Source organism: Diospyros lotus, chromosome 14 (assembly GCF_014633365.1).
Source record: "Diospyros lotus cultivar Yz01 chromosome 14, ASM1463336v1, whole genome shotgun sequence".
NCBI classification, from domain to species: Eukaryota; Viridiplantae; Streptophyta; class Magnoliopsida; order Ericales; family Ebenaceae; genus Diospyros; species Diospyros lotus.
Window position 1 is genome coordinate 2,605,874 of NC_068351.1, and position 24,678 is coordinate 2,630,551.

At 35.4% G+C, this 24,678-nt stretch overlaps 1 protein-coding gene and 1 non-coding gene across 3 annotated transcripts; one reads left to right on the plus strand and one right to left on the minus strand.

Moving 5' to 3' along the window:
* The first annotated feature begins 2,742 nt into the window (after positions 1-2,742).
* Positions 2,743-9,651, plus strand: LOC127790618 (uncharacterized). Of its 2 annotated transcripts, none has more exons than XM_052320197.1 (5): positions 2,743-3,080; positions 4,362-4,450; positions 4,602-6,755; positions 8,084-8,294; positions 8,846-9,651. In XM_052320197.1, the coding sequence occupies exons 1-5, from the start codon at positions 3,032-3,034 to the stop codon at positions 9,454-9,456; spliced, it is 3,114 nt and encodes a 1,037-aa protein (XP_052176157.1). In that variant the 5' UTR covers positions 2,743-3,031; the 3' UTR covers positions 9,457-9,651. The 2 variants fall into 2 exon arrangements, with proteins under 2 accessions (XP_052176157.1, XP_052176158.1); XM_052320198.1 differs by lacking the exon at positions 2,743-3,080 and adding an exon at positions 3,171-4,149.
* Positions 9,652-17,870: 8,219 nt separating this feature from the next.
* On the minus strand, positions 17,871-17,944 carry TRNAR-UCG (transfer RNA arginine (anticodon UCG)). The gene has a single exon. It is a non-coding gene; the product is annotated as a tRNA-Arg (tRNA).
* Positions 17,945-24,678: the final 6,734 nt, after the last annotated feature.

The following is a 24,678-nucleotide window of genomic DNA, read 5'->3' on the forward strand; positions in this document are numbered from 1 at the left end:
AAAAAATATTACAAAATTCATTAACTTTAAAATGTATATATTTTTTAATAATATATTAACATTAAATATTTTTAATTTACCGAATAATCAAATTTATTGAATAAAATATTATTAAAAAATTATTTTCAAAAGTTTAAAGAGAACACGTTTTCTAATTTTTTGTTTTGAGAAATAGTTTTTCAAAATAAGAAAGAGAACGTGTTTATAATTTTCTAAAAATAGACTATCAAAACAGAAAACTAAAAATGAATTCAAAACTCAAAACTGAAAAGCAAAGAGAACGCAACCGAAGTTTTTACATAATTTTTATATAGAAACTGTCACTAGAATGACCTAGCCATGAAACTTATACAATTATGAATACTTGATAAACTTTTTTCCCTATTTGGTCCATAAAAATACAAGAACTCTTTTAGATTTAACACTATATTTAGACATTAACGTAATGGTCCAAACTCATTTTTCACTGCACTTGGACAATATAACTTCTTGTCATAGGGAGCGTTACACCCTAATGACTTCTCATTTATTTACAATTCATAATGTTTGATTTGACAAATTTTATATTAAATATTGACTATCTAATCTACCATAACATCTGATACTTTATTTAGCTTTGGTTATAATTTTTTTTTTATATAAAAGTATCATTCAAGCAACATTATTCCAAGACTATTCCTCCTAATCCCTTCACTATGACATGCAATTGCTACCAAACACTGGGCCCCTTTGCTTGAAAAGCAGCTGAGAGAACAACAATTAACAATTATAACACACAATTATGAAGCATTTGGGAGTCAATGGACAGGAACCAACTTTGATTTACTTTAAGAGTTGGCATTGGAAAAGTTTGGAGGCATCAATGCTCCACCTGTGTTCTATAATAAAGCCTTTTTGGTTTGGTTTCATGTACACTGAAACAGAGGTGCCTGTACCAGGCCAAACAGAGGTGCCTGTACCAGGCCAATCCCATAAAATAAGGAAGGATTTTGCTTACTAAATTTGCTGGGTTCACAAATTCAGTGTGATGGTACATCATGTGAAAATTTATTAAACCTTAACAAAGTTACAGTATCCAGATGTAAGATTAGGGATCAGCATTATTGGGTTAAAATTGAAATTGGTTATTTATAATATTGGCTCACTATAACCCTAGGTTGATATATATCACAATAACTGCCCTTAACTAAAAAAATGTCTTAATTATCATTGAACTTATTCACATTAATGATTTTAATAAAGTTTCATTAATTTATTTATCAAATCACTCCCAAATAATCTGGACTAGTATCCATAGATAATAACAACAAAGTATAGGTGATTGAGTCAAGATATTAGCCAATTATTGTCCAGCCTCTGGCAGGCTACAATGATCCTGTTAAATAGCCATGTCCCAGAGACCTAGTCCCCCACACAATAAAACAAGAGGCAGAGTCAAACTTAACTTGTCAAAGAAAACAAAAGCCTAGAGATTTTACTTGCCCCCCACCCCTACGACTAGTTCTCCATGTAGGTGTAAACTTCTAAATATGAAGATTCCTTACTTTGTTCCTCTCTTGTCACTTTACCTTTATCCTGCAAAATTTGAGTGTTTTCTACTTCTAAAAACTTATTTTAAATAAATTTATCGTCATTTATGTGTTATTAAGTCACCTTGAGGGGTGATAACTATATGGTTCTTGAAATTACGAACCCCAACATATGTTATGCTAGAAGAGAAAAGTAGAAAAGTTAAAAATTTTGGTAAAGAATTCTCTTCCAAGAGGCTTTAGTCAATCTTGCCAAGATCCAAGCAACATATTTTGTCCATTTTGTTGGGATACATCAAAGGGAGAGTCTCCCTGTCCTATTTACCCATATGGTTACAATTATAATTTTGTAAGTATGCTATTTGGCCAGATGTTCCGAATTTTGTGGGTTTTGGGTGGGGGTTGGACTGTCCTATCCACCAGATCAGATTGTATGGCTCGATGAATAAATAATTAACTTTATATCTTTATATTATCTTTTTACCAAATTTTATAAAATCCCAAATTAAAATTGGTAAGCTTCAAAATTAATATTTCAGTCTATATATGAATTGATTATTAATTAATGTGAAAATACTATTTGAGCACTTTATTATATATTTGGTTTATACAATAGACCATATAATACATTAATTAATATATGAGTATCATTATATATTTGAAATATGCGTGCATATATTTAAGGATGTTATAATATTAAAAATAATAATATGTATAGTGGTAAATGAATATGTCACATTAATAAACCATCCCTGGAAAAATAAAATAGTTGTCTACCTGACAGTTGTCACTTTATTTTCTAGAGGCCCAACAAATTCCAGGATTCTAAGACCACAAGGCTAACCAAATTTAGCCAATCTCCAAAATAGGACAATGATCGCTTCCAATAAGGGCATTCGAAGAACATATGACTATGTAGATAGGGCATACCTATTTTGTTAGCTGTGCTGTGAGCTTTTTCATAAATGATGCTTTTAATAAATTGCTAAATTCACAAAATTCCATTGAAATTTGGATTTGATTTAGAGATAGGAAATAGTTAAAAGGTGAATTTAGAATTATTAAAAGGATAAAAAAAATATTCATATTTATTAATCATCATAATAATTATAATAAAAATACACGCGCGTGGCGTAGAGCGAAAGGACTATGCAGCCACTGGCCCGCGCAGCGGCTGGGCTCTGTATATGCCAGTATTTCGGTATTTTGAATGTTCAAAAAAACCGCAGCGGCGACGTTCGCTCGCTTGGCTTGGCTTGGCTTTGCAACTGCGGGACCGCCATTAATGCTTCAATCACTACAGTCTCTCTCTCTCTCTCTCTCTCCGTTTGTGCTCTCTAAAACTCTAGCAGATGTCTCTCTGTGCCTAGGTTTAGGAGATCTGCAATGCGGTTCTGTTTCTGCGTGAAGTTCGTGCTTCAATTTGGCTGAGAACCTAGGGTTTTCGGGAATTTCGTTTTCGATTTGCCTTTCTCGTTTTGGTCTACCTTGAATGAGTGGAAATGGAGAGGTTTCGGCAGAAGAGGTCCAAGGTCCCTACCGCCAGTGAAGGTCAGTCTCTCTTTCTCTTTCATAAATGTATGTCCCTTTGGTTGCTAAGAAAACCAATGAACGTGGAGGTTCTGTCTCTATTTCTGTCTCGCGCACACGCACGCGCAGAAATGTGTCTGTTTGGTTGCTGAGAAAGTTGAGGAAAAATTCCAAAAAAAAAAAAAAAGAGAGAAAAATAATAGTTTTTGGTATTTTATTTATTTGAAGTTAGTTTTTATGTATCAAGGAGTTGAAAAGTTTTGGCCTCAAAGAATGCGGAGAATCGTTTACTGTCAATTTAGTGAATTGACGAATTTTTTCCCGAGTTTTTTTTTCTCGCTTCAGCTATTGTTTTATTCACAAAGAGGCTTGACATATAAATGCATGTCTGTTTTAGTTGCCAAGATAAACGCGGTATCAAGAGTCTTTTTCTTTCTCCGAATGTATGTCTGTTCGTGTTTAGTCGCTGAGAAAGCTTGCTGAAATGCAAGGGAAATAAGGATTTTATTCTGGGTTGTTATTTTTTATGAAAATTAGAAGTTAACCTCAAATACGGCGGATATTGATTTTGCTCACTTCAGCTATTATTTTGTTAAAATTAATGGTTCTAATATGGTGGCTTGAATTTTGAATGGTTGGCCACTTGGCCTTCTCCATTTCCTCATGAACCTATAGGAGCCTTTATGTTAGTTTATTTCTTGTTCGCCCCTTTGCTCTTTTGGAGCAGGGCGCTTGTGATTTTGGTTGAGTTTTGGCTTTGCTTGTGCTTTTGCTAAAGTAAACTTTGTTTGCTGTTGGAATTGAGTAGTGCCTTTGTTAGTGGTGGCCTCAAAATGATTTTGTTTGTTCTTTATTAGTGTCATGATGAATTACAATATATTGCATTAAAGTTTCTCGTGCTTAATTTGCTTTACCATTTCTCTGGGTTTTGATTTAGAGATTTCTCAATTATTGACTTTCCTTTATTATCTGCATTCCATTTTGTGTCATTACCATTCCCTATGGTTCAGTCAGAAAATCTGGCCTGTTCTATTCCTTTTCTATTATTATATCTTGAACATTTAATTTTTGAGTAGATCTGGGATTCTGGGTAAGCATGCCTATTAATTTTAATATCTAGATGCTATTCTCTCTTAATTTTGTTTTTCTACAGCATGATGGTTTTTGTTTTGGCCATTTTAAGGCTTGTGCATCTGTAGCGTGTGGGTAATCAGTGCACCACCATGCAGATTGTAGAATCATTATGAATGTATCATTTTTGAATGGGCATGCTGTAATGCTTTTATCTGTATCCATTTCCAGGAAAGAGGCAGACTGAAAGGCAAAGAAATTTACTAAATTTGGGCTCAGACTCTAGTTCTTCCAGCAGTGGTACCATTAAGGAAGATCTGGTGTGCTGATTTCTTGTTTGTGCTTATACTTCACTTTTATGATGTATCATTTTCTATTGAAAATATTTACCCTGCTGCCTAGTATTGTCTACTGATTCTTCCTCTTTATCTGTGCTGAATTTTGAATTTGAAATTCATTTGTTCTGTGCAGTTCACATGTGGGTTGGGGCGGAGCTCTTCCAGACGGGTCCCTGGAACCCCAATGAAGAAGTTATTAGCGGAGGAAATGTCAAAAGAAACTGAGCCCAAGAGACGAACTCCTAGTGTTATTGCGAGGTTGATGGGTCTTGATGGGCTGCCACCTCAGCAGCCTCTACATAGACAACATAAGGGGTTCTCTGAAACTTACCAGCAGAGAGCTGCTTTCTTAGTGTCTGACAGGAATGGAAAATCACGTGAACACCGATTGAATAGGAAAGTCTCAATGGACCAGAAAGAATATAAGGATGTGTATGAGGTTCCGGAGATATCAAAAATTGGCAGTGACCCAGCAAAAGGGATTTTAGATCCAAAGCTTTCTGGATCACTGGTGGCATTCACTCAGCCAAGGCTCATGGATGCAAAATGTCCTTCCACAAATGAAAGGCTTTATAGTTCTAGAGAATCTTGTGATACACTTGACCTGCTTAATGCTAACAAGGATCAGCAACCAGATCCCTTGTTTAAGAAGCATCTCCTCGATCTGCAAGGTTCTGCTCCCAGATCACAATGCAGTCGCATATCAGTTATAAAGTCATCAGATTCTGAAAACTATGAAAGCAATACCATTGGCTGGAAATCTGATAAAGGGACATCATCTTGTGACACTAGCTCTTATTGGAAACATGGTCGCTCAACCCACTTTGGCAATCATTGTGGTGCTCAGGAACCTTTTCAGTTATCGAAAGTTCAATTAGAAGGGAAGCATAAAACGGACATTCTCCCAACAAGGATTGTTGTTCTGAAGCCAAACTTTGAAAAGGTGCAGAATGCTACTAAATTTGTTTCATCACCCTATTCTTCAGATAGTAGCAAACACATGGAGTGTCAGAATGTTGGCACTGTAGAGGCAGGATCACAAGTTAAGAAAAATTTGCCATCAGATTTGAGTTTTCTGGAATCTAAGTCAAGAGAATCCAGGAAGATAGCAAAGGAGATTACAAAGAGAGTGAGAGAAAGTCTGGGTAGCGAGCTGGTTGATTTATCTTCCATACTTAGAGGATATGCTGGGGATGAGAGCTCATACAACATGTCTGGAAGTGATTCTACAAGTGAATCAGATGTGACAATGCTGTCTTCCAGACAGTCCTTTCATAGGAGTAACCGGAGCAAACCTCCATCACTGAGTTCACCGGAGTCATGTTTAACTAAGGAGGCTACTAATAGACTATCAGAGAGATGGAAGACTTCCCAGAGATTTCAGGATGTTGAAGCAATGGGTAAGGGCGGCACGCTGGGTGACATGCTTGCTATTTCTGACAGGGAAATGAGCCCGAAGAATTTGGGTCCAGTGGTTGGTTCAGATTGGTTAAGTGACAAATTTTCTGGTAATGAGGAAAATGCAGAGTGGGATAGCCCTTTGGGTATTAGTAGCCGGGATGGCTGGAAGGATGGATACGTCAGAAATTCCTCCAGGTTGAAATCGATTTCTGCTTCATCTGTTGGATTTGGTGGTTTACAGGCGGGCACGAAATATGGAACTCTTGACCAGGATGGGTATTTGATGCCCGCAGAAGTCATGAATGAGGTTAGAAATAATGGAATCAAGAAAAGTTTCAAAAAGAAAGAAGATTATGCATCCAGAAACTTTAGAGCCTGCCATGAGATATCTCAGTCCCATCGTCGCAGCTTTAGTGATAATCCCAACTTTTTTTTGGAGGAAAAGCAATTTAGCCACTCTCAAATGAAGAGATCCTGCAATAAGACATCTCAGTCCCATCGCCGCAGCTTTAGTGATAATATCGACTCTTTGGGGGAGAAGCAATTTAGCCACTCTCAAACGAAGAGATCCTGCAATAAAACATCCCAGTCTCATTGCCGCTGCTATAGTGATAGTACTGACTCTTTGGAGGAAAAACAATTTAACCACTCTCAGAAGAAGATCAACCCTGGGAGAAAACATCCACCAGAGCAACCTTTGGCTTCCAAGATGCCAACTAGTAATGTTGACAATACAGGTTTGATTACTGATATAGAGGTGGATGCTAAAAGTGAGGAAATGACCAGGTTGTCTGAATCTCCTATTGTGCTGCCACCAAAACCATCACCTTGTCTGTTAGGAAATTGCAATTTCCCCACTCCTGTTCCAGAGGATTCAATATTACAGGTTTGATTCACTTTCTACCACTCTTTCAACACTTGATGATGTAATATAGGAGTACTAATTAAAAGGTGGTGACTTTACCCTTTCTAGTACCTACGAAAAGAAAAAGGGCCTAATCACGCTTGTTGGCCTAAGGTACTTTTCAGTCTTTCCCCATATGACAGGACTGGACCTTGCTAGCCATGGTTGTTGGCCTCTGATGTCTTTTTCTTGTTGGATTTTTTCGGTTAAATGTGTTCAACTGTTTGTAAGCATGCTTAGTTCACAACATATTATGACAAAAGATGATTACTTTATAGCAGATTTATTTTGTCCTTATATTAATCTAGATACATAATGCATGTAGGTGGCTACTCCAAGCTTTTTTGGCATTTCTTTTGAGGAATTCTAGTTTTTAATTTCCTTTGAAAAAAATAAAAAATATTAATACTTCGAACTTGAAACTTATAACATGGAAGAGGTTTCCTGTGACCCACTATTGCTATTTAAGAATGGGATGAGGTAGGTCTAGAATGTAAGTCTACCTTGATTGACTCAATGATCGGCTGGTTGCAGGAAATGAGTGGTTTTTTTTTTTTTTGGGGGGGGGGGGGGGGGGTTGGGGGTTGGGGGGAGGAAGGAGAGGTTTTTGCTCTTTTTTTTTGGGTTAGGTAAAGGAAAGAGGTTTTTGCTTTTGTTTGGCCTAGTTTTAACTGGAATATTTCATAAAGACTGTAAAAATAACCAAACAACTAATTCTGTACATGTGAAGCCATTCCCAATTCAAACTGATGTCTTGGTGGTGATGTGGAGTGCTATTATGATTCGTATAAAGACTAGTGGATTGTTGGTTTATAGAAGGTCAATTCATTTTCGTGTGTTAACTTCTTGAACTTAAGATGACTACTTATAGGTTGATGGCATCATTTAGTGAAATGGTGTTTATTATGTACCTTTACAGATGACAATAATGAATAGTCCTCAGTCACAAATCTCTTTTTTTCTAACCGTTTTTGGAGCTTGAAAATGAGTAAATTGCTAGAGTACAACATCATAATTAACTACCCCATATAGCTCTTATTGAGCCTACCATGAAGTTTCCATGAATTTGTGTTGTCAATTGTGGTATTCTTTGATTGATTTCTTTGTTCCTTAAGCAATTGTCCATCACTTCCATGTTTAGAGGAATCACAAAGGGTCCAAAAACTCTTCTTATTAGTTGGCTTTAAGGGGCAAATATTTTTTGACTTGAGAAGCATGTTTTAGTTTAAAGTCTGGAAAGTATCAGTATATATTCTTGCACTAAGGGGCAAATTGTCTTTTGTTATTTCTCTTGGTACATTGCATTTCAGATCCACCGGAACAACACTGAGACAACATTTCTTTCTCCTGGACCATCTGAAGAATCAGCTCCGCTACAGTACCCAGTACCTGAACCATCATCTCCAGCAAGCTCAAAGGAGGCTGTTCATCTGAGTCCAGATTCAGTCCTGGATATTCCTTTCACAGAAGAAGTATTATCTCGTTCTGAGTGCTTTGAGAGAGTCAGTGCTGATCTTGATGGTGAGCCTTCAATTTCTTTAATCTTATAGGAGGTTTTGGAACTGTTGAAAGTTTACTACGCATCCAATTTTAAGTAGAATTTTATGGCCTTAGGTCCATGTACAAAATCATACTGCCGAAAGTAGATTCAAGCTATTGAGAAAGAATGATAGCGTTGGAATACAAGGACCCTTATTAAGGAAATGCAATAATTGCAACAAATTAACGTTTATCTAGTATTGAGTCTGATAATACTCGTTCCCTTTGAAAAGAAAGGCTACAACTTAGCAAAACTTAATAGTTTATACAATTTATCCAGGGTTAGTGACATAATTCTCTTTCGGCATATCTCATGCTTGGAAATTGTGACATATTCTTCACACGCTGAGCTCAAATTCTTGTCAAATTTTAAGCCATACCAATCATATTCTGAATTAGGTCTCAACACCCTTACTGTCTTCTTGACAAATGGTCTCAATCAATTTGTTAGCTACCTATTCCATTATTGGGTTTCTTTCTCCCACATGGCTGTTTTTGTGCTTCGATTTCTCCTAATGCTGTGTTACTTGTAGAGCTCCGAATGCAGCTTAAGCTTCTCAAGATGGATTCTGGAGGATATTCTGATGGTGGGGTGCTTATTTCAAGCGATCAAGATGTTGGCCAACAATCTCTCTTGGTCTCCGAAGAAGAGGCCATATTTGAAGACAGCACCTGGGAGTCATCTTACCTAGTTAACGCGCTAATCGACTCTGGACTTGATGATGCCGATCCTGATACCATTGTGGCAACATGGCACTCTTCAGACTGCCCCTTGGGTCCCTCAGTATTCGACAACCTTGAGAAGCAGTATTGCAGCGAGCCATGTTCTAGGTCCGAAAGGAAGCTGCTCTTTGACCGCACGAATTCTGGGCTCCTCGAGATTTTCCAGCCCTTCATGGATCCCTTTCCATGGGTGAAGCTGCCGACCAGGAAGCTTAGCCATAAGTGGCCAGACCGGGGACTCAAATACAAGCTGCGCAAGCTGCTGGCCAGGGAAGAGAAGCGATCGAGCGAGGGCTCGACTGAGGCAGCGCTGGACGGGGAGATGCAGTGGCTGGATTTCGCAGATGACATCGATGCCATTGGTAAGGAACTTGAGAAGCTAATAATAGATGAGTTCATAACCGAGGTTGCAAATATGTAGGATAGATGAACCAGAACTGCATTTTAGGGTAGCTGCATGCAAATGAACGAGGCAATGGTAGGTCCAGAGATTGATAAATAAAACACTATTTTCCACCATATATGTTGCCATTTCTTTTACAGTATGTTAGCTGTTAGCAAATCTGGGTTTAATCTTATTAGTGGATATGTCTGTATAAGAATGGCGTTTTCTATCCGTAGCCACTGTTCTTTGGTTGCTCGCTTCACTTAACGAACTCGTTACATGTGCACTTATGTTGTACGGAAACACCTCATAAGAGCCGTTTTTTCATTTTTAAAACATTTCCGAAATGTTTCATATTTTTGTTTCGGACCTTATTTATGTTTATTTTTTAAAAAAAATATCCGTTTCCACGTTTTCATTTTTTATCAAAAACCGTTTCCGTGCAACATGGCTATGCACAATAACATATATAAAACCATTAGGGAAATTCTATTGGCAGCCTATGAAATTGCTCTTCACAGCCCACACTATGCAAAATGCTTCCCTAATTTTAAAATTCCTATTTTAGCCTCCACAGTCCATAGCAGAGAGAGACAGAGTCGGCTGCCATGGCTGACCCACATACAGACATATATATATATATATATATATATACATACACTCACACACATGGAAGCCATGACAGAGAGAGAGAGGGGGTCGGCCATGGTCGACTTCCACACACACACACATATATACACACAAACACACACACATATATATATATATATATATATATACTCACACTCACACACACACACCCACCCATGGTTGCGGCCATAGAACTTAGCCATGACAGTAGTCGGGGAACCTAGCATTCCTTGACTCGGGGCGATCGCGACTGACGAAGGCAGCATCAGCGTTGCCGGGGTAGGGTGGGGCAAAGGTCTCAGAAACCCCTGCACCTCGTGGTGCGGGAGTTTCTCAAATCTTCGCACCTGGCAATGCGGAGGATCCTCAAACCTCCGCACCGCGAGGTGCTGCACATGGCTGCGGTAATATGTGTGTGTGTGAGAGTGTATGTATATATGTGTGTGTGTGTGTGTCTGGGTCGACCATGACAGCTGACCCACTCTCTCTCTCTTCTCTTTGCTATGGCTCGCGGCCATTATGCAGAGAGTGAGAGCGAGAGTGTGTGTGTGGGGGGGGGGGGCTAATGGCGGGTTGGCAGTCATGGCTGTCGCCTATGTGTGTGTGTGTATATATATATATATATATATATAAGTATGTGTTTGTGTGTGTATGTGTCTATATGGTGCGGCAAGGAACGAGAGAGCTGTGGGGTTAAATTAGGAATTTTAAAATTAGTGAAAAATTTTGCATAGCATAGACTGTGAAGAGTAATTTCTTGGGATGGATATAGAATTTCCCAAACTATTATCAAAAAAGCTAGTCCGTTGTCTTAACCCTACACCACAATTAGTTTCATGTTTAAAGATTCGATTCCCTGACCTAGAAAAGCGAGAAAGATCTCACTAACTTAATTACCACCTTGTGATTATTATATAATTATATAGCTACAATGCCATCTATAATCTTTTTATTTGGCATGTTTTTACATATTATTCTCTCTTCTTTATAAAAACATAAGATTGAATGATCAAGAGACTCTTTGCTTACTCTATGTTGCTACCCAAATTGGAGAGCCACTCATGTGGTTTAAGTGGTCTAGCAACGTAGTGGAGTTCATATAGACAGATAGTATTCATATGTCATTAATAAATTTAATGATACTCTCTTTAAACTTTTATAATAACGTTATTAACTCTTCTTTATTTTTTTTTAACTCCTTAAGCCATGGTAGAATGCCTCCACCCCACCACACCTCATAGGTTTTCTGGAGACCTCTCATTTTTGGATTTTCCCAATAAAGAAGCACATATTGATAATTTTGACGGTCAAAAATCTTTTTAAGAATTTTGTAAATTTTGTAGAGGATAGAGCTTATCTGTTAAAAGTCTTAATCCTAATCGGTTGTAAAATATCAAGAATACTTATCTTGAATTTTCACGCTTTCTTATAAATAGATGAGCCCTCGTTCTAAAATAGGTATATTTTAAATATTAATTGAAGTCATACATTAAATATTTTAACAATTTTTAGTGTTTGAATTAAATATCAAAATATTTGTACAAGAAACATCTTATGCTTTCTAATTATTCTTTTTCTTGCAATTCTTGAGCGGGCTTGACTGCAAATTTTTTGATAAATAAATTTATTATAGTGTTTAAATAAAAATAAATCCTAATAATAAAATTATAAAATTCAATTACAATGTTAGATTATAGAATTCAAACCCATCATGAGATAACTCAATATAAAAAAAATCAATCCCAACAACGATGGGGTTGTAGAATTCGAAGGGGTTGAAAAGCCAGTGTTAATCTAATCACTAAGGTTTTTATAAAAAAATAAAAGATCGTTAAATTTATTGTGGGCTTGCCAAGCAGGGAATTAAGAACTCAGGCCCAATAATCTGTTGGTTTGGGCTTCGGCTTGGGCTGTACAAAATATGTAGACAACAAATTTTTTGATCAATAAACGACACCAAACCCTAATAATAATGAAATTATAAAATTCAATTCTATTGTTTGGTTATAGAATTCAAACCTATCATGAGATAACTCAATATAAAAAAATCAACCCCAACAACGATGGGGTTGTAGAATTCAAAGGGTTTGAATTCTTCAACCCAAAAGCCAGTGTTAATCCCATCACTAAGGTTTTTATAAAAAAAAAATAAAAAAATCGTTAATTTTATTGTGGGCTTGCTAAGCATGGAATTAAGAGCTCAGGCCCAATTTCCTGTTGGTTTGGGCTATACAAATATGTAGATACCTGCATTTCTTTCGTCCTTTGGGGCAGCTGTACTGTATGCAAATGAATGAGAATCGAGGAATTTTAGGGTACCTCGGTGTCTTTTATCTATTGGAAATATATATATATATACCCAAAAGTACTACTCTAGACTAGAGGTCCCCAAATAAGCAGTAATCTTTCTATAAAGTAGCAAAAGGATCCAAGATACCCCGTTGGGTTAAGGGGGGGCTCTTGGCTTGGGGGACTCTCTGGACAGACTCACAAAAGAAGTCTGTAGGGCAATCTCTCCAACATTTCTTTTTTTTTTTTTTATATATTTAAGGTAAATTATTATTTTAATATTTTATCTTTAAAAATCAAAATAGATAATTCTAAAATTACGAATGGGATTAAGTATGAGATAATCTCTCTCTCTCTCTCTCTTTTTTTTTTTTTTTATAATTTTTGATAGCTCTAACTTACGAATGGGAAGATTTACGTAAAATTAATGTGTATTTTAAAATTAAAAATAACACATTTTATAAAATATCATATAATAATAAAAATATTCAATGATAACACTAACGGTGTGTTTGATTGCTAATACGGAATTTGGGTGGAAAGAAAATATTTTCTAGGCAATTGAATTGTCTAGAATTAAATTCTAAGGAAAAAGTCAATTGAAAATGTTTGATTGGCTTAAATTTCTAACTAGAAATTATTAAATTTCTTTAATTTTAGTGTTTGATTTTCATATATATATATATATATACGTATATATATAAAATTATGGCTGCAAATGTCATGAGGAAGAAGACGAAGGGGAAGGGCCGACGTCACTGCTATTGCTGCTTCTCCTTCGCCATCGCCGTTGAGCTTCCCCCATCGCCATCGTTGCCGAGCTTCCCCCTCTTCCATTTCTGTGCTTCTCCTTTGCCATCGCTCCGCTTCTCCTTCACCATAGTCGTCGAGCTTCCCCCATCGCCATCGTTGCCGAGCTTCCCCCTTCGCCATCTCTGTGCTTCTCCTTCGCCATCGCTATCAAGCTTCCCCCTTCGCCATCTCTGTGCTTCTCCTTCGCCATCGCTATCGAGCTTCCCCCATCACCATCGCTGCCGAGCTTTCCCCTTCGCCATCGTTGTCGGGCTTCCCCTGTCGCCATCGCCGTCACTGGTCGAGCTTCCCCTATCGCTATCGTTGCTGAGCTTCCCTCTTCGCCATCGCTGCTGGGCTTCTCTTGTCGCCATCGCCTCACTAGCTCAGCTTGCCCTGCCTCTCGTTCGATCACCTCGCCCTCTCTCTTACTCAAGATTTTAGTTTGCTTGATTTTCTATTTATCTGGAAAATCAATTCTAGCCTTCCCCCAAGGAAAATGTTTTCCAGCAAAAGTGACAAATGGGCATCACGTGACTGAAAGTGGGAAAATAAGTTACCTGGAAAATTTGGCCAATCAAACACCTCAAAAACTAGAATTTGGGTGGAAATTAATCATTTTCCATGAAAAAAGTGTGCAATCAAACACACAAACACCTCAAAAACTAGAATTTGGGTGGAAATTGACATTTTTCCATGGAAAAAGGTCAATTTCCACCCAAATTCTAGTTTTTGAGGTGTTTGATTGGCCAAATTTTTCAGCTAACTTATTTTCCCACTTTCAGTCACGTGATGCCCATTTGCCACTTTTGCTGGAAAACATTTTCCTTGGGGGAAGGCTGTAATTGATTTTCCAGAGAAATGGAAAATCAAGCAAATTAAAATCTTGAGCGAGAGAGAGGGCGAGGCGATCAAATGAGAGGCAGGGCAAGCTGAGCTAGTGAGGCAATGGCGACAGGAAAAGCCCAACAGCGATGGCGAAGAGGGAAGCTCGGCAACGATGGCGATGGGGGAAGCTCGACCAGTGACGGCGATGGCGATAGGGGAAGCCCGACAACGATGGCGAATGGGAAAGCTCGGCAGCGATGGTGATGGGGAAGCTCGATAGCAATGGCGAAGGAGAAGCACAGAGATGGCAAATGGGGAAGCTCGGCAGTGATGGCGATGGGGGAAGCTCGACGGCGATGGTGAATGAGAAGCAGAGCGATGGCGTAGGAGAAGCACAGAGATGGCGAAGGGGGAAGCTCGGCAGCGATGGCGATGGGGGAAGCTCGACGGCGATGGTGAAGGAGAAGCGGCGATGGCAGTGACGACGGCCCTTCCCCTTCGTCTTCTTCCTCGTGACATTTGCAGCCATAATTATATATATATATATATATGAAAATCAAACACCAAAATTAAAGAAATTTAATAATTTCTAGTTAGAAATTTAAGCCAATCAAACATCTTCAATTGACTTTTTTCTTGAAATTTAATTCTAGACAATTCAATTATCTAAAAAATATTTTTTTTTCACCCAAATTTCATGTTAGCAATCAAACACACCCTAAAACTAATACTAATATATGTGTCTTTAGAGTAATGATTAAGATTCAATCAATTCACAAGATGTATTATTTAGTAAAAGGATAATTTTATTTCATTTCCTCTGGCTGCCGGAGGTCAATCAGACGGCCCAGATGGAGGCACAGGAACACTTTAACCAAACATCGGAACGTGGCCAGGCGGCGGCGGGTGGTCGGAGCTGCCCTTAGACGGCCCAGATGGAGGCACAGAAACACTTACACCAAACACCGGACCGTCGCCTGGCGGCGGCGGGGTGTCGGAAGTTCTATTAGATGGCCCAGACGGCGGTACGGGAACGCCTTTGGGCAACATGGCCCCCAGTGATGGAGGAACTGATCCCCTGGGCAAAAACCCAACCCGTATGGCCTCGGCATTCCCGGCGAGAAAGCCCAGAACCAGCATGCTCAAAACCGCCATTTCCAAAGGCTTCAAGTTGGCCTTCATCGTCTCCATCTTCTTCTTCCCCACAACGATGGAATATTGCATTCTTAAGCTGCAATCCACTGCCCAATTTATACGTAAAATGTCTGATCAGATGCTGCTATAAGATGGAATTATGCTGTAATTATGTTCTTAATTAAATATATTATTCTGAAATCTCATTCATTTGGTATGTTCTTAATTAAATATTATTCTTCTTTCCTAATTTGAAGCTGGCATTTAATTTGTTTGGAATATTGCATTGAATTTGCTGATCATATATATATTCATTCATATATCTGCCTTATTAATATATTCTTTTTTGGTTGGCTTAAATGGTAAAAATTCATTAAAAGAAAATATTAGGTTGCATTCTTTTTTTTTTTTAAGTTATTTTTAATTTTTTAAAATAATAAAAACACGTTTTTTTTTCTATTTTTAAAATAAAAAATTATAAAAAAAATAAAATAAAAAATGTTGATTTTTGATATTTTCATCCAAAATAAACTTCAAATTCAAAATAAGAAAAAACATGTTTTATTTTTCGTGTTTTAATATTTTTTTTCTTTTTTTCTTTCTTTTCAAGCCATCACCACCGGTTATCGCTTCATTCTCTTCATCTTTTCAAGCTAGATTCACCATCACTGCTGGCCACCGCTTCCTTCTCTAATTCTCTTCAAGCCATCACCATTGCTGGCCAGATCTACCGCCATCGCTTCCTTCTCTTCCTCTCTTTTCACGGTCGTCGGCCTTGACAGAAGCAAACGACGGCCGACAACAAGGACCAACCTCTTGGCTACGACTTCGCCATCCGTCGGTACGCGTCGATCCACCAACTTCTCTGCCCCGATCAATTCTCTATCGTCGGATTCAAGTCACAAGAGATATGAAGGCCAAGAAAACAGGGCCGAACCTTTCATGAGGCCCATGAGGCGGTTGCCTTAGGGCCCATGAAAATTTCATTACTTAGGGGCCTAAAAATTAAAAACATCCATATTTATAAGGCCCATTGCCCAGGCCTAGTTGCCCACCATTTTCTTCACAACCTTTCTCCCTCCATTTCTTTCGTTCGCTGCCCTAGCCCTATCTCTCTCGCTCTATCGCGCCTCGCCCTCGCCTTCTCCATCGCTGTCAGCGGCTCGCCCTCGCTCTTCTCATTGATCCGTCGCTAATCGCTCACTGCCTTTCTCTCATCTTGTTGCTCCTTTGCCCTTCGCTATCGCCCTTTCCCCCCCCTCTCTCTCTTTCCTCTCGCTGCTCAGTCGGCGGTCGCTCGTCCTCGACGGCTCGCCTTGCCCCCGTGGCCGGTGCTTCGCTGCTCCGTCGCTCGCCCAGCAAACGTCGCCTCTCGCTGCTCTGCTCCATCGCTCGCTCTCGTGCTTGTGGCCGGTTGCTCGCTGCCTTTTGCTCTGTCGCTCACTGTTGCTGGTGTCTCACTGCCTCTCGATTGCTGATTGGCTTATTAGATTCAATCTTTCAGATATGCTTCTCTGAAGCTCCAACTCTAGTCTCCAGATCTGCTTCAACTTTCAGCAGTTAGTTACTCCTTCACTTGGTTTTGTTTATGATGCATAATGCATTTGGAGATTTGGATGGCTTGCCTATCTATTTTATTGATGTTACTTTCAGCAGTTAGTTGCTCCTTCACTTCATTTTGTTTATGATGCATAAAGCATTTCGTTTTGTTTATGATACATAATGCATTCAGAGATTTGAATAATTTGCGTATGTCTATTTTATTGATATTGGCTGAATTTGGAAATTATGTCACAAGATTGGCTATTGAGAAAAAAAAGTTCGAATTGATTGATATTTTTGTTTATTAAAGTAATTTTTAATTGATAATTTAATTTTTTTTAAATTTTATTCTTTAATATGGTGTAAATATTTATTTATATTTTATTATAAAAAATAAAATTTGGATGTACTAGGGGGTTCATTTTTACATTTTATTTCAGGGCCCCCAAATTTCAAGTTCGACGAGAAAGGAAAGAAGATATGAGAAAGATAGAGTCAGAGAAGACATGGGTGGGTTTCTTGGGGGAGGAATGGGGTTTCTTGGGCAAATAGAGGATTCCAGAGGGGAGAGAAAAGTGGGGGAGGGATTAATAATAATATGTATAATATATTATTTAATAAATAATAATAATAGGTATATGTGTATATATGTTAAATAATATATTTATTTTATTATTTTAATTTTTGAATTATGTTTAATTTTAGTATTTGTATTGGTCAATTTGGTAATTGAATGGACCAAATTATTTAAATCGAATAAACTGAATCTGTGTTGAAAATTAAATCGAACCAACCATATAAATTCTCAAACTGAAAAAATCAAACTGATGAAAAGACCGAAATAACAAAGCGCAAAGATGACATTTTTTTAATATTTTGATCGATTTAATTATTTTAATACAAAAATCAAATTGAACTAAAATAACTAAAATTGACAAACCTAACAATTAAATTAAACCGATTTGAACTGAATTAACTCGATAATTTTAATTGATTTCAATTTAACAAAAATATTGCTCACATTTATTGGAGACATCCATTTGAGTTACAGCGTGGGCTTGGTTGATGATCCAAGCTGGGGGTAAAGACCATAGGCCCAATATAATGTTGGGTTGGGCTTGGGCTGGACAAGTCCTCCATTTTCACAACTCTACTTTCCCGAGTTTTTCCCTCCCTTTTTATTAAAAATAAATTTAGCAGTCATAGCTTCTTCTGAAGCTGATAAAAACAGTTGGCGACCACAGTGGGAGTCGAACCCACGACCTTCTGATCCGAAGTCAGACGCGCTAATCCACTGCGCTATGCGGTCGTTGTTCTGTATTGACTAATTTGAAATATATGTATCGACGTTTGGTTTTTCATTGTTTTAAAAACCGGACCAGACCAACCGGTCGGACCGAAAAAATCGGGAATCGGTGGCCTATCTGGTCCGATTTGACATAAAAAATCAAATCTTCATCAACCCGGTCAAAATCCGATCGAACCGGTGAACCGGGAACCGGATTGACCCCGATTTTTTTCACCCTCACACTTATTTTTAAATTTTTAATTCTTAATTAATTTTTTAACAACATATATAACAATTATATATAAAATATTAGTTGTATATTAGTTAATAATAGCATTTCTCATAATAATATATAGAATATTAGTATTTCAAATATATATATTATTTAATTATAAAATATATATATGACATCATTCGGTCGGACCACTCCGGTCTAACCGGTCGGACCAACTGACCCGTGACCCAATTAATAGACCGATTCGCTATCCGGTCCGATTTTTAAAACATTGGGTTTTTCTGACTTCTGACAGCTGTCCCTGGGTAAGTGAAGTGAGTTAATTTGATTTAATTACTTGATAAATTAGTCTACTCGAGTTGAATTGAGTTTTAATTATATATATATTTGATAAAATTCTTAACTTAATCCATGTAAGGCCCGATTGGACGGAAGTCGAGATGATTTGAGTTTAGTGTATTAAGATAAGTTTATAATCGGGTTGAGTTACATTTTAATTACAATTATTTAGTAAAATTCTTAACTTAACACAAATAGGGCCCAATTTGGGATAAGGTGAGTTGAGTTTAGTGTATTAAGATAAATTTAATTCAAAAAAAGTTTCATAAATTGAGTTGAATTGAAATGTATCAAACGTAGTGTTTATTATTTGGGATTATTGTTTTTACATGGTTTCTTGTTGTTCGTGTTTTTAAATTTAGCAAAAGAGGTAAATTGCATGTAAAGGTTTTATTTTACTGCGCAAACAAATAAATCGAATCTATAATCTATTGATATGAATGCAAACTCCCACGAGTTAATGCATTGACACTGACAAATGACAATCTCAAGGTCTTCTTCACAAGCTTTGCCATTTTAATGACATCTTCACTGGCTAACTTAGCCGTGACCATTTCATTCTTGTGATTAGTTTTAATTCTCCTAAAGGCTCATGTTATGTGACCATTTCAAATATATCTCTCATGATTCATAATTCATATCCCATTACAAAGATTATTAAGTTAATGAAGAGAGTTTATGCCAAAAAGAAGAAAAAATTACATAAAAATTTATTTATAAATGACTCAAATTATAAGGAGTTTAGCATTAATTTATTAAAAAAAATGATCAAATCTATATTTTTATTCACTGTACTTTCACTTCTTTTTTTGGTCATGTAACCACCCAAACATTTCATTATTTTGATTATACATTTAAACTTGATTTTTGACTCAATTTAACCTATGTACTTTAACTTTTTTTTTTTTTTAAGTATGACAATTTAAACTTTTTATTGTTTCGATTCACCCTTAGATTTGTATTTTCGAATCAATTCAATTCTTGTACTTTTATGTATATAAAAAAAATAAAGTAAGATGATAAAGTACATGTTACACTCTATTCATGTCAAAATACAATGATTAAATTGACTCGAAAATATAAGTTCAGAGGTGTAATCGAAACAATAAAAAATTTGAGTTGCCACGTAAAAAAAAGTCAAAATACAAATGTCAAATTAACTTGAAAATGCAAATTTAGAAGTGTAATCGAAATAATAAAAAATCTTAATAATCACACAATAAAAATCTAAAAGTACATAGATAAAAATATCAATTTAAAAAAAAAAAAAACTAATGATAGAGGCAACTGAGATGATAAAAATTTCCATTTCAGTTGACAAAACTTTGGCTTCCACCTTAGGAATGATTAAATTAAGGCAAGGCCGAAGAAGAGAAAAAAATTGAAAATGGATCCCTCATCAATTATGCAATTGCAGTCCAAACTGCATTAATTAACCAACCAACCCTCTACAATCGGTCAGAAAGCAGCCACATCCCAACGACAATATTTTATGCTAACCAGAAGAATCTTCTTGACATGTACCATTTTAATGCCTCAATTTAAAGTCAATTGGGCCGGTGCCCATCTCATTAAATGAGATAGATTAGATATGATGTGCCTTTTCAATTATATTTATGTCACAAAATTAAAAACCATATTTTTTAGAAAAAGTATTGAAAACTAGATAGACTTATTGATGCGGTTATTGAATGAGGATAAAAAGATAAAATTGTCCTCGTCCACTTTGCAAATTTACAAAATGGGCATTGCCCTACTCTCTACTCTCTTTTTCCATTGCCGTTACCTTCGCTTTATAGTCGTGCCTCTTTGCCATGCCGTCATCACCTTGTTGCCATCGTCTCACTGAGGAGATGGCAGCGAGATGACGAAGACGAGGCGAAGGCGACAGGGATGCGGCGACTATGAGAGGGAAAATGAGAAAGTAAGGCAGTGGTCCATTTTGTAAATTTGTAAAGTGAGACAGGGTAATTTTATTTTTTTACCCCTATTTTGTAAGCCTCTTTGTCACATTCTTTGGCTCTGTAGAATATCCTATTTTCTATTCAGAGATATATTGGCACTGATCACTAGGTAGTTTCAATGAAAAAGAAAAATGAAATAAAAGAGGGTATTATTTATAGGGAGATTGTCATAATCCGATGATATTATCAATTATTATAAGGGTTGTCTGTCTCATTAGACACAATCAATCAAAATGATATGATATATTTATGTGTGTTCATAATAATGAATGTGTGTTCATAATAATGCAAATAAAACATATCCATCTAAACCAACAGTAGCCCTCAAAATAGCAAAGAACCAAAAAATACTACAACCTCAAAGATCATTTCAAATAATATCCAAGCAATCATATCCTAATCTCTGCCCGCCCAGTTCCAACTTAGCCATATATCATTGTATGCTTTTCTTAAATTGGTTTTGGTGTCTACTATTAATTTGTTGTCTCTGCTGTGATGTCTTGCAATCTGAAAGTTTTTTGAGTCTATTTTTGCTTTCTTCTGGGCCCCTTTGGTTTGGCTTGCAAGTGCCTCTCTCTTTGTATGGTTTTTATTGTGGGTATCACCTCCATCTTCAATGCTAAGGGAAAAAAGAATTTTAAATTTCTCCAATTTAATGTCCCCAAATAAGCACACTTGGGGTTCAAAAATCAAACCACAATAACGGTTTAGTTGATGGCTATGTGATCATAATTTGTATATTTCATAATCACTTAAACACATAAATATGATTGTAAAATTGACATGATTTGATGTTAGGTTATGTATTGTTAAAAATAAAATTATGTACCAAAGTTGATTGATGACGAGGATGTCATCTTTAAGATTGAAGAATACATTTTTTTAAAATGCAACTCGAATTCAGTTCAATTAGTTTCTCTCTCCTAATCTTAAGTACATAAATCATTAGGATGAATTATTTCTTTTGTGTTTTTTGTCAATTTATAAGAAGAGAGAAGATCGATAAACGCTTAATGTAGCGGTTGTAGGCAGTTCTTCCCATTAAGATAATCGTTGCCATCTATTATCCCACTTAATCAATCCACATAATGGCCTTTTATTTTACATTCTCCCACTTGACCTAATTATTATAATGTAATAATTATCAATATGTTTAAGATAATAATTGATGACATAATATCACAATATGACAAATTGTTTAGTGTGAGTTATAGGGGTCATGTACTATTATTAATGCAGCGCACTTCTTTTCATATACCATAACACCTACAACTGATTATAAATAATCTATAATGATCCATAATAATGTCCGAAAAGATCTTCTTGTTTGCTTGAAATCAATAACATTACACAAACATGAGAAATAAGAAAAAATATGCAATGTATGTTAGAAACACATTATAGAGTTTAGAGTGTCATCATGAACATTACTCATCATTACAACCAAGACCTATTCTATGAACGTATTCTTTAAATAACTTTAATTGTAAACCTTTTGTTAAAGGATTTGCTATCATAAGATTTGTCCTAATGTGCTCAATCAACATTCTTTGTTTCTGAACTTTCTCCATAACGTTAAAATTCTTCAATTCCATGTGTTTGACACTTCTTGAGTATTAGTCATTTTCGGAGAAAAAAATTGATGTAGAATTATCACAATAAATTTTCAGTAACTTGTTTATGGTGTTGATAAATCTCAAATCCTGAAATAAAGTTCCGTAGCTATAATGCATGGATTATGACTTCAAAACATACCACAAACTCTGTCTCCATGGTCAATGAAACATTGACATATTGTTTTGCAGTATTTCAGGATACTGCTCTTTTTGCTAATATAAATAGATACACAAATACAAACTTTCTATTGTCAAGGCATTCAACAAAATTTGAATTTAAGTATCCAACCACTTCTGATTTATTGGATCTTTTGTACATGAGCATATAATTTTTTGTTCCATGTAGATACCTCAACACTTTCTTTGTAACTTTTTAATTATCTAAACCAATATTATTTTGATACTTGTCTAACATGCCAATTGCAAAACTTATATCTAGTCTAGTGCAGATTTGCACATACATAAGACTACCCAATATTGAAGCATATAGAATTGGTTCCATTCTTTCGTTCCACATAAGTATTTAGATATTGCATGAGGTTGAATGTCTCTCTTTTTTGTACTAGAGTAATTTCAAGTGAACATTTATCCATGTTAAATCTCGTTAGAATTTTTTGGATGTAGGCCTTCTGAGACAATTCTAACATTTCTTATGATCGGTAAGAAAATATTTCAATTTCTATCATCTCCCACATTTTTTATTTCAAAATTCTTTGAAAAAAAAAAAAACTTTAGTCTCATACAATATGATGAAATTATACAATAGTTTTCCTTTGGATAGATATTACTATATATTATCATAAATAAATGCCATTCATTAACCTTATTAGGTGAGTAGGATATTTCTAGCTAAATACATTTGATATCTTTGGATACACAAATATACTTCATTAAAATACTAAGACACCTCAATTATGCCCAACAATCATAACTAATAATTTACTTTTGGGTATATTCTAAAAGATCTAATGATTAGTAAACACAATTTATCCATGTAATATTTTTATAGACATTCTTAATGCCATGGAAAATTGTTATTTATGCACGTAAAATATTCTAGTTGGTCACTTTGATGACTATTAAACTATAACAATAATACATGCATTTTCCATAATTACTTAGTCTTTATAGTTCGAACTAAAAGTTCACTTAAAAAATAATTTTTTTAAATGGATCGGGTTAATCTTGATTTAGATTTTTTTGGATCTAGTATAGCCAACCGGATTGAGATTTCAAAATAGTGGATCGAGTTCACCTGACCCATCGTTCAAAATCAGCTCAAAGACCCATCTCTTCAAAACTAGTCGCCCTTCATTATCAATAACTTCCACCACCGTTGTCATGGTTCACCGCCATTACCTTTTGTGGCAAGTGATCTTCATATGAACTGGACTCGTGATTTCTGACGAATTCTCGACATCTTGGGTTACTTTCTGCAACCATCATCTTCTTCCCCTTTCCTCATGTACAAGCATTATTATGTAAAAACAAAAAACATCCAATTTTCATAACCATTCCCTGATACCCTTGTAATCTTAATTTGTATATTTCATAGTCACTTAAACACATAATCAAGATCATAAAATTAACAAGATTTCATGCTAGATTATGTACTGCTAAAAACAAAATTGCGTTCTTGAGTTGATTGATAATGAGAATGTTATCTTAAGATTGAAGAGCATTTAATTTTCTTATAACATAATTCGCACTACAAAAAAAATTGATTTTTTGCAGCAGTTTTAAAAATCGCCGCAAAACATAGTATTTTGCGACAGTTTCGAAACCATCCCAAAATATGATTTTTGCGGTGGTTTCAAAAAATCGTTACAAAATTCAGTAAAACATGTTTTTTTGCAGTGGTTTCCCAAAAATTGTCGTTAAATTTAAAAAATAATTAAATAATTAAGAAATTAAATTCAATTTCGCTACGATTTTTGAGAAATCGTTGCTAAATTCAAAATTCAAAATAAAATAATATTTGCGACAGTTTTCATAAACTATCGCAAAATTCAAAAAAAAATTAAATTAACATTTGTGATAATTTTCAAAAATCGCTGCAAAATTAAAAAAAAATTAAATTTAGGGATGATTTTTGAAAAATCGTCGCTAAATTCAAAAAATTAAATAATTTAAAATTAAAAATAAAATAATATTTGCCACGATTTTCAAAAACAATCACAAAATTCATTAAAAAATTAAATTTAGCCACATTTTTCAAAAATCGTTGCTAAATTTAAAAAAAAAATTAAAATTAAAATTAAATAAAAATCTTAAATATTAAAATTCATTATTTTTTTCATTAAAAAAATTAAATTTTGCTTAAGAAAATAATTAAAAATTAAAATAAATATAAAATCTTAAAAATAAATTTAAAATTGCATTTAAATTAATAGAAAAATTCATTAAAAATCTAATTTAAAAAAATAAAAATAAATTTAACAAAATTTTAATATATAAAATTTTAATAATTTTTAAAAAATATATAAAATCATCCTTTTTATTTTAATCAATTAATTTATTTAATTTAACTCAATTAATTTATTTTTAATTTATTCTATTATTCTTTTAAAAAATAACCAATTAATAAATATTTTTAATATA

Bases quoted from the DNA above. Each gene is read 5' to 3' on its own strand.
- LOC127790618 (XM_052320197.1), top strand. From the start codon at position 3,032: ATGGAGAGGTTTCGGCAGAAGAGGTCCAAGGTCCCTACCGCCAGTGAA. The intron at 4,451-4,601 runs GTGTGCTGATTT...TGTTCTGTGCAG, and splicing joins GTACCATTAAGGAAGATCTG to TTCACATGTGGGTTGGGGCG. The intron at 8,295-8,845 runs GTGAGCCTTCAA...TGTTACTTGTAG, and splicing joins AGTCAGTGCTGATCTTGATG to AGCTCCGAATGCAGCTTAAG.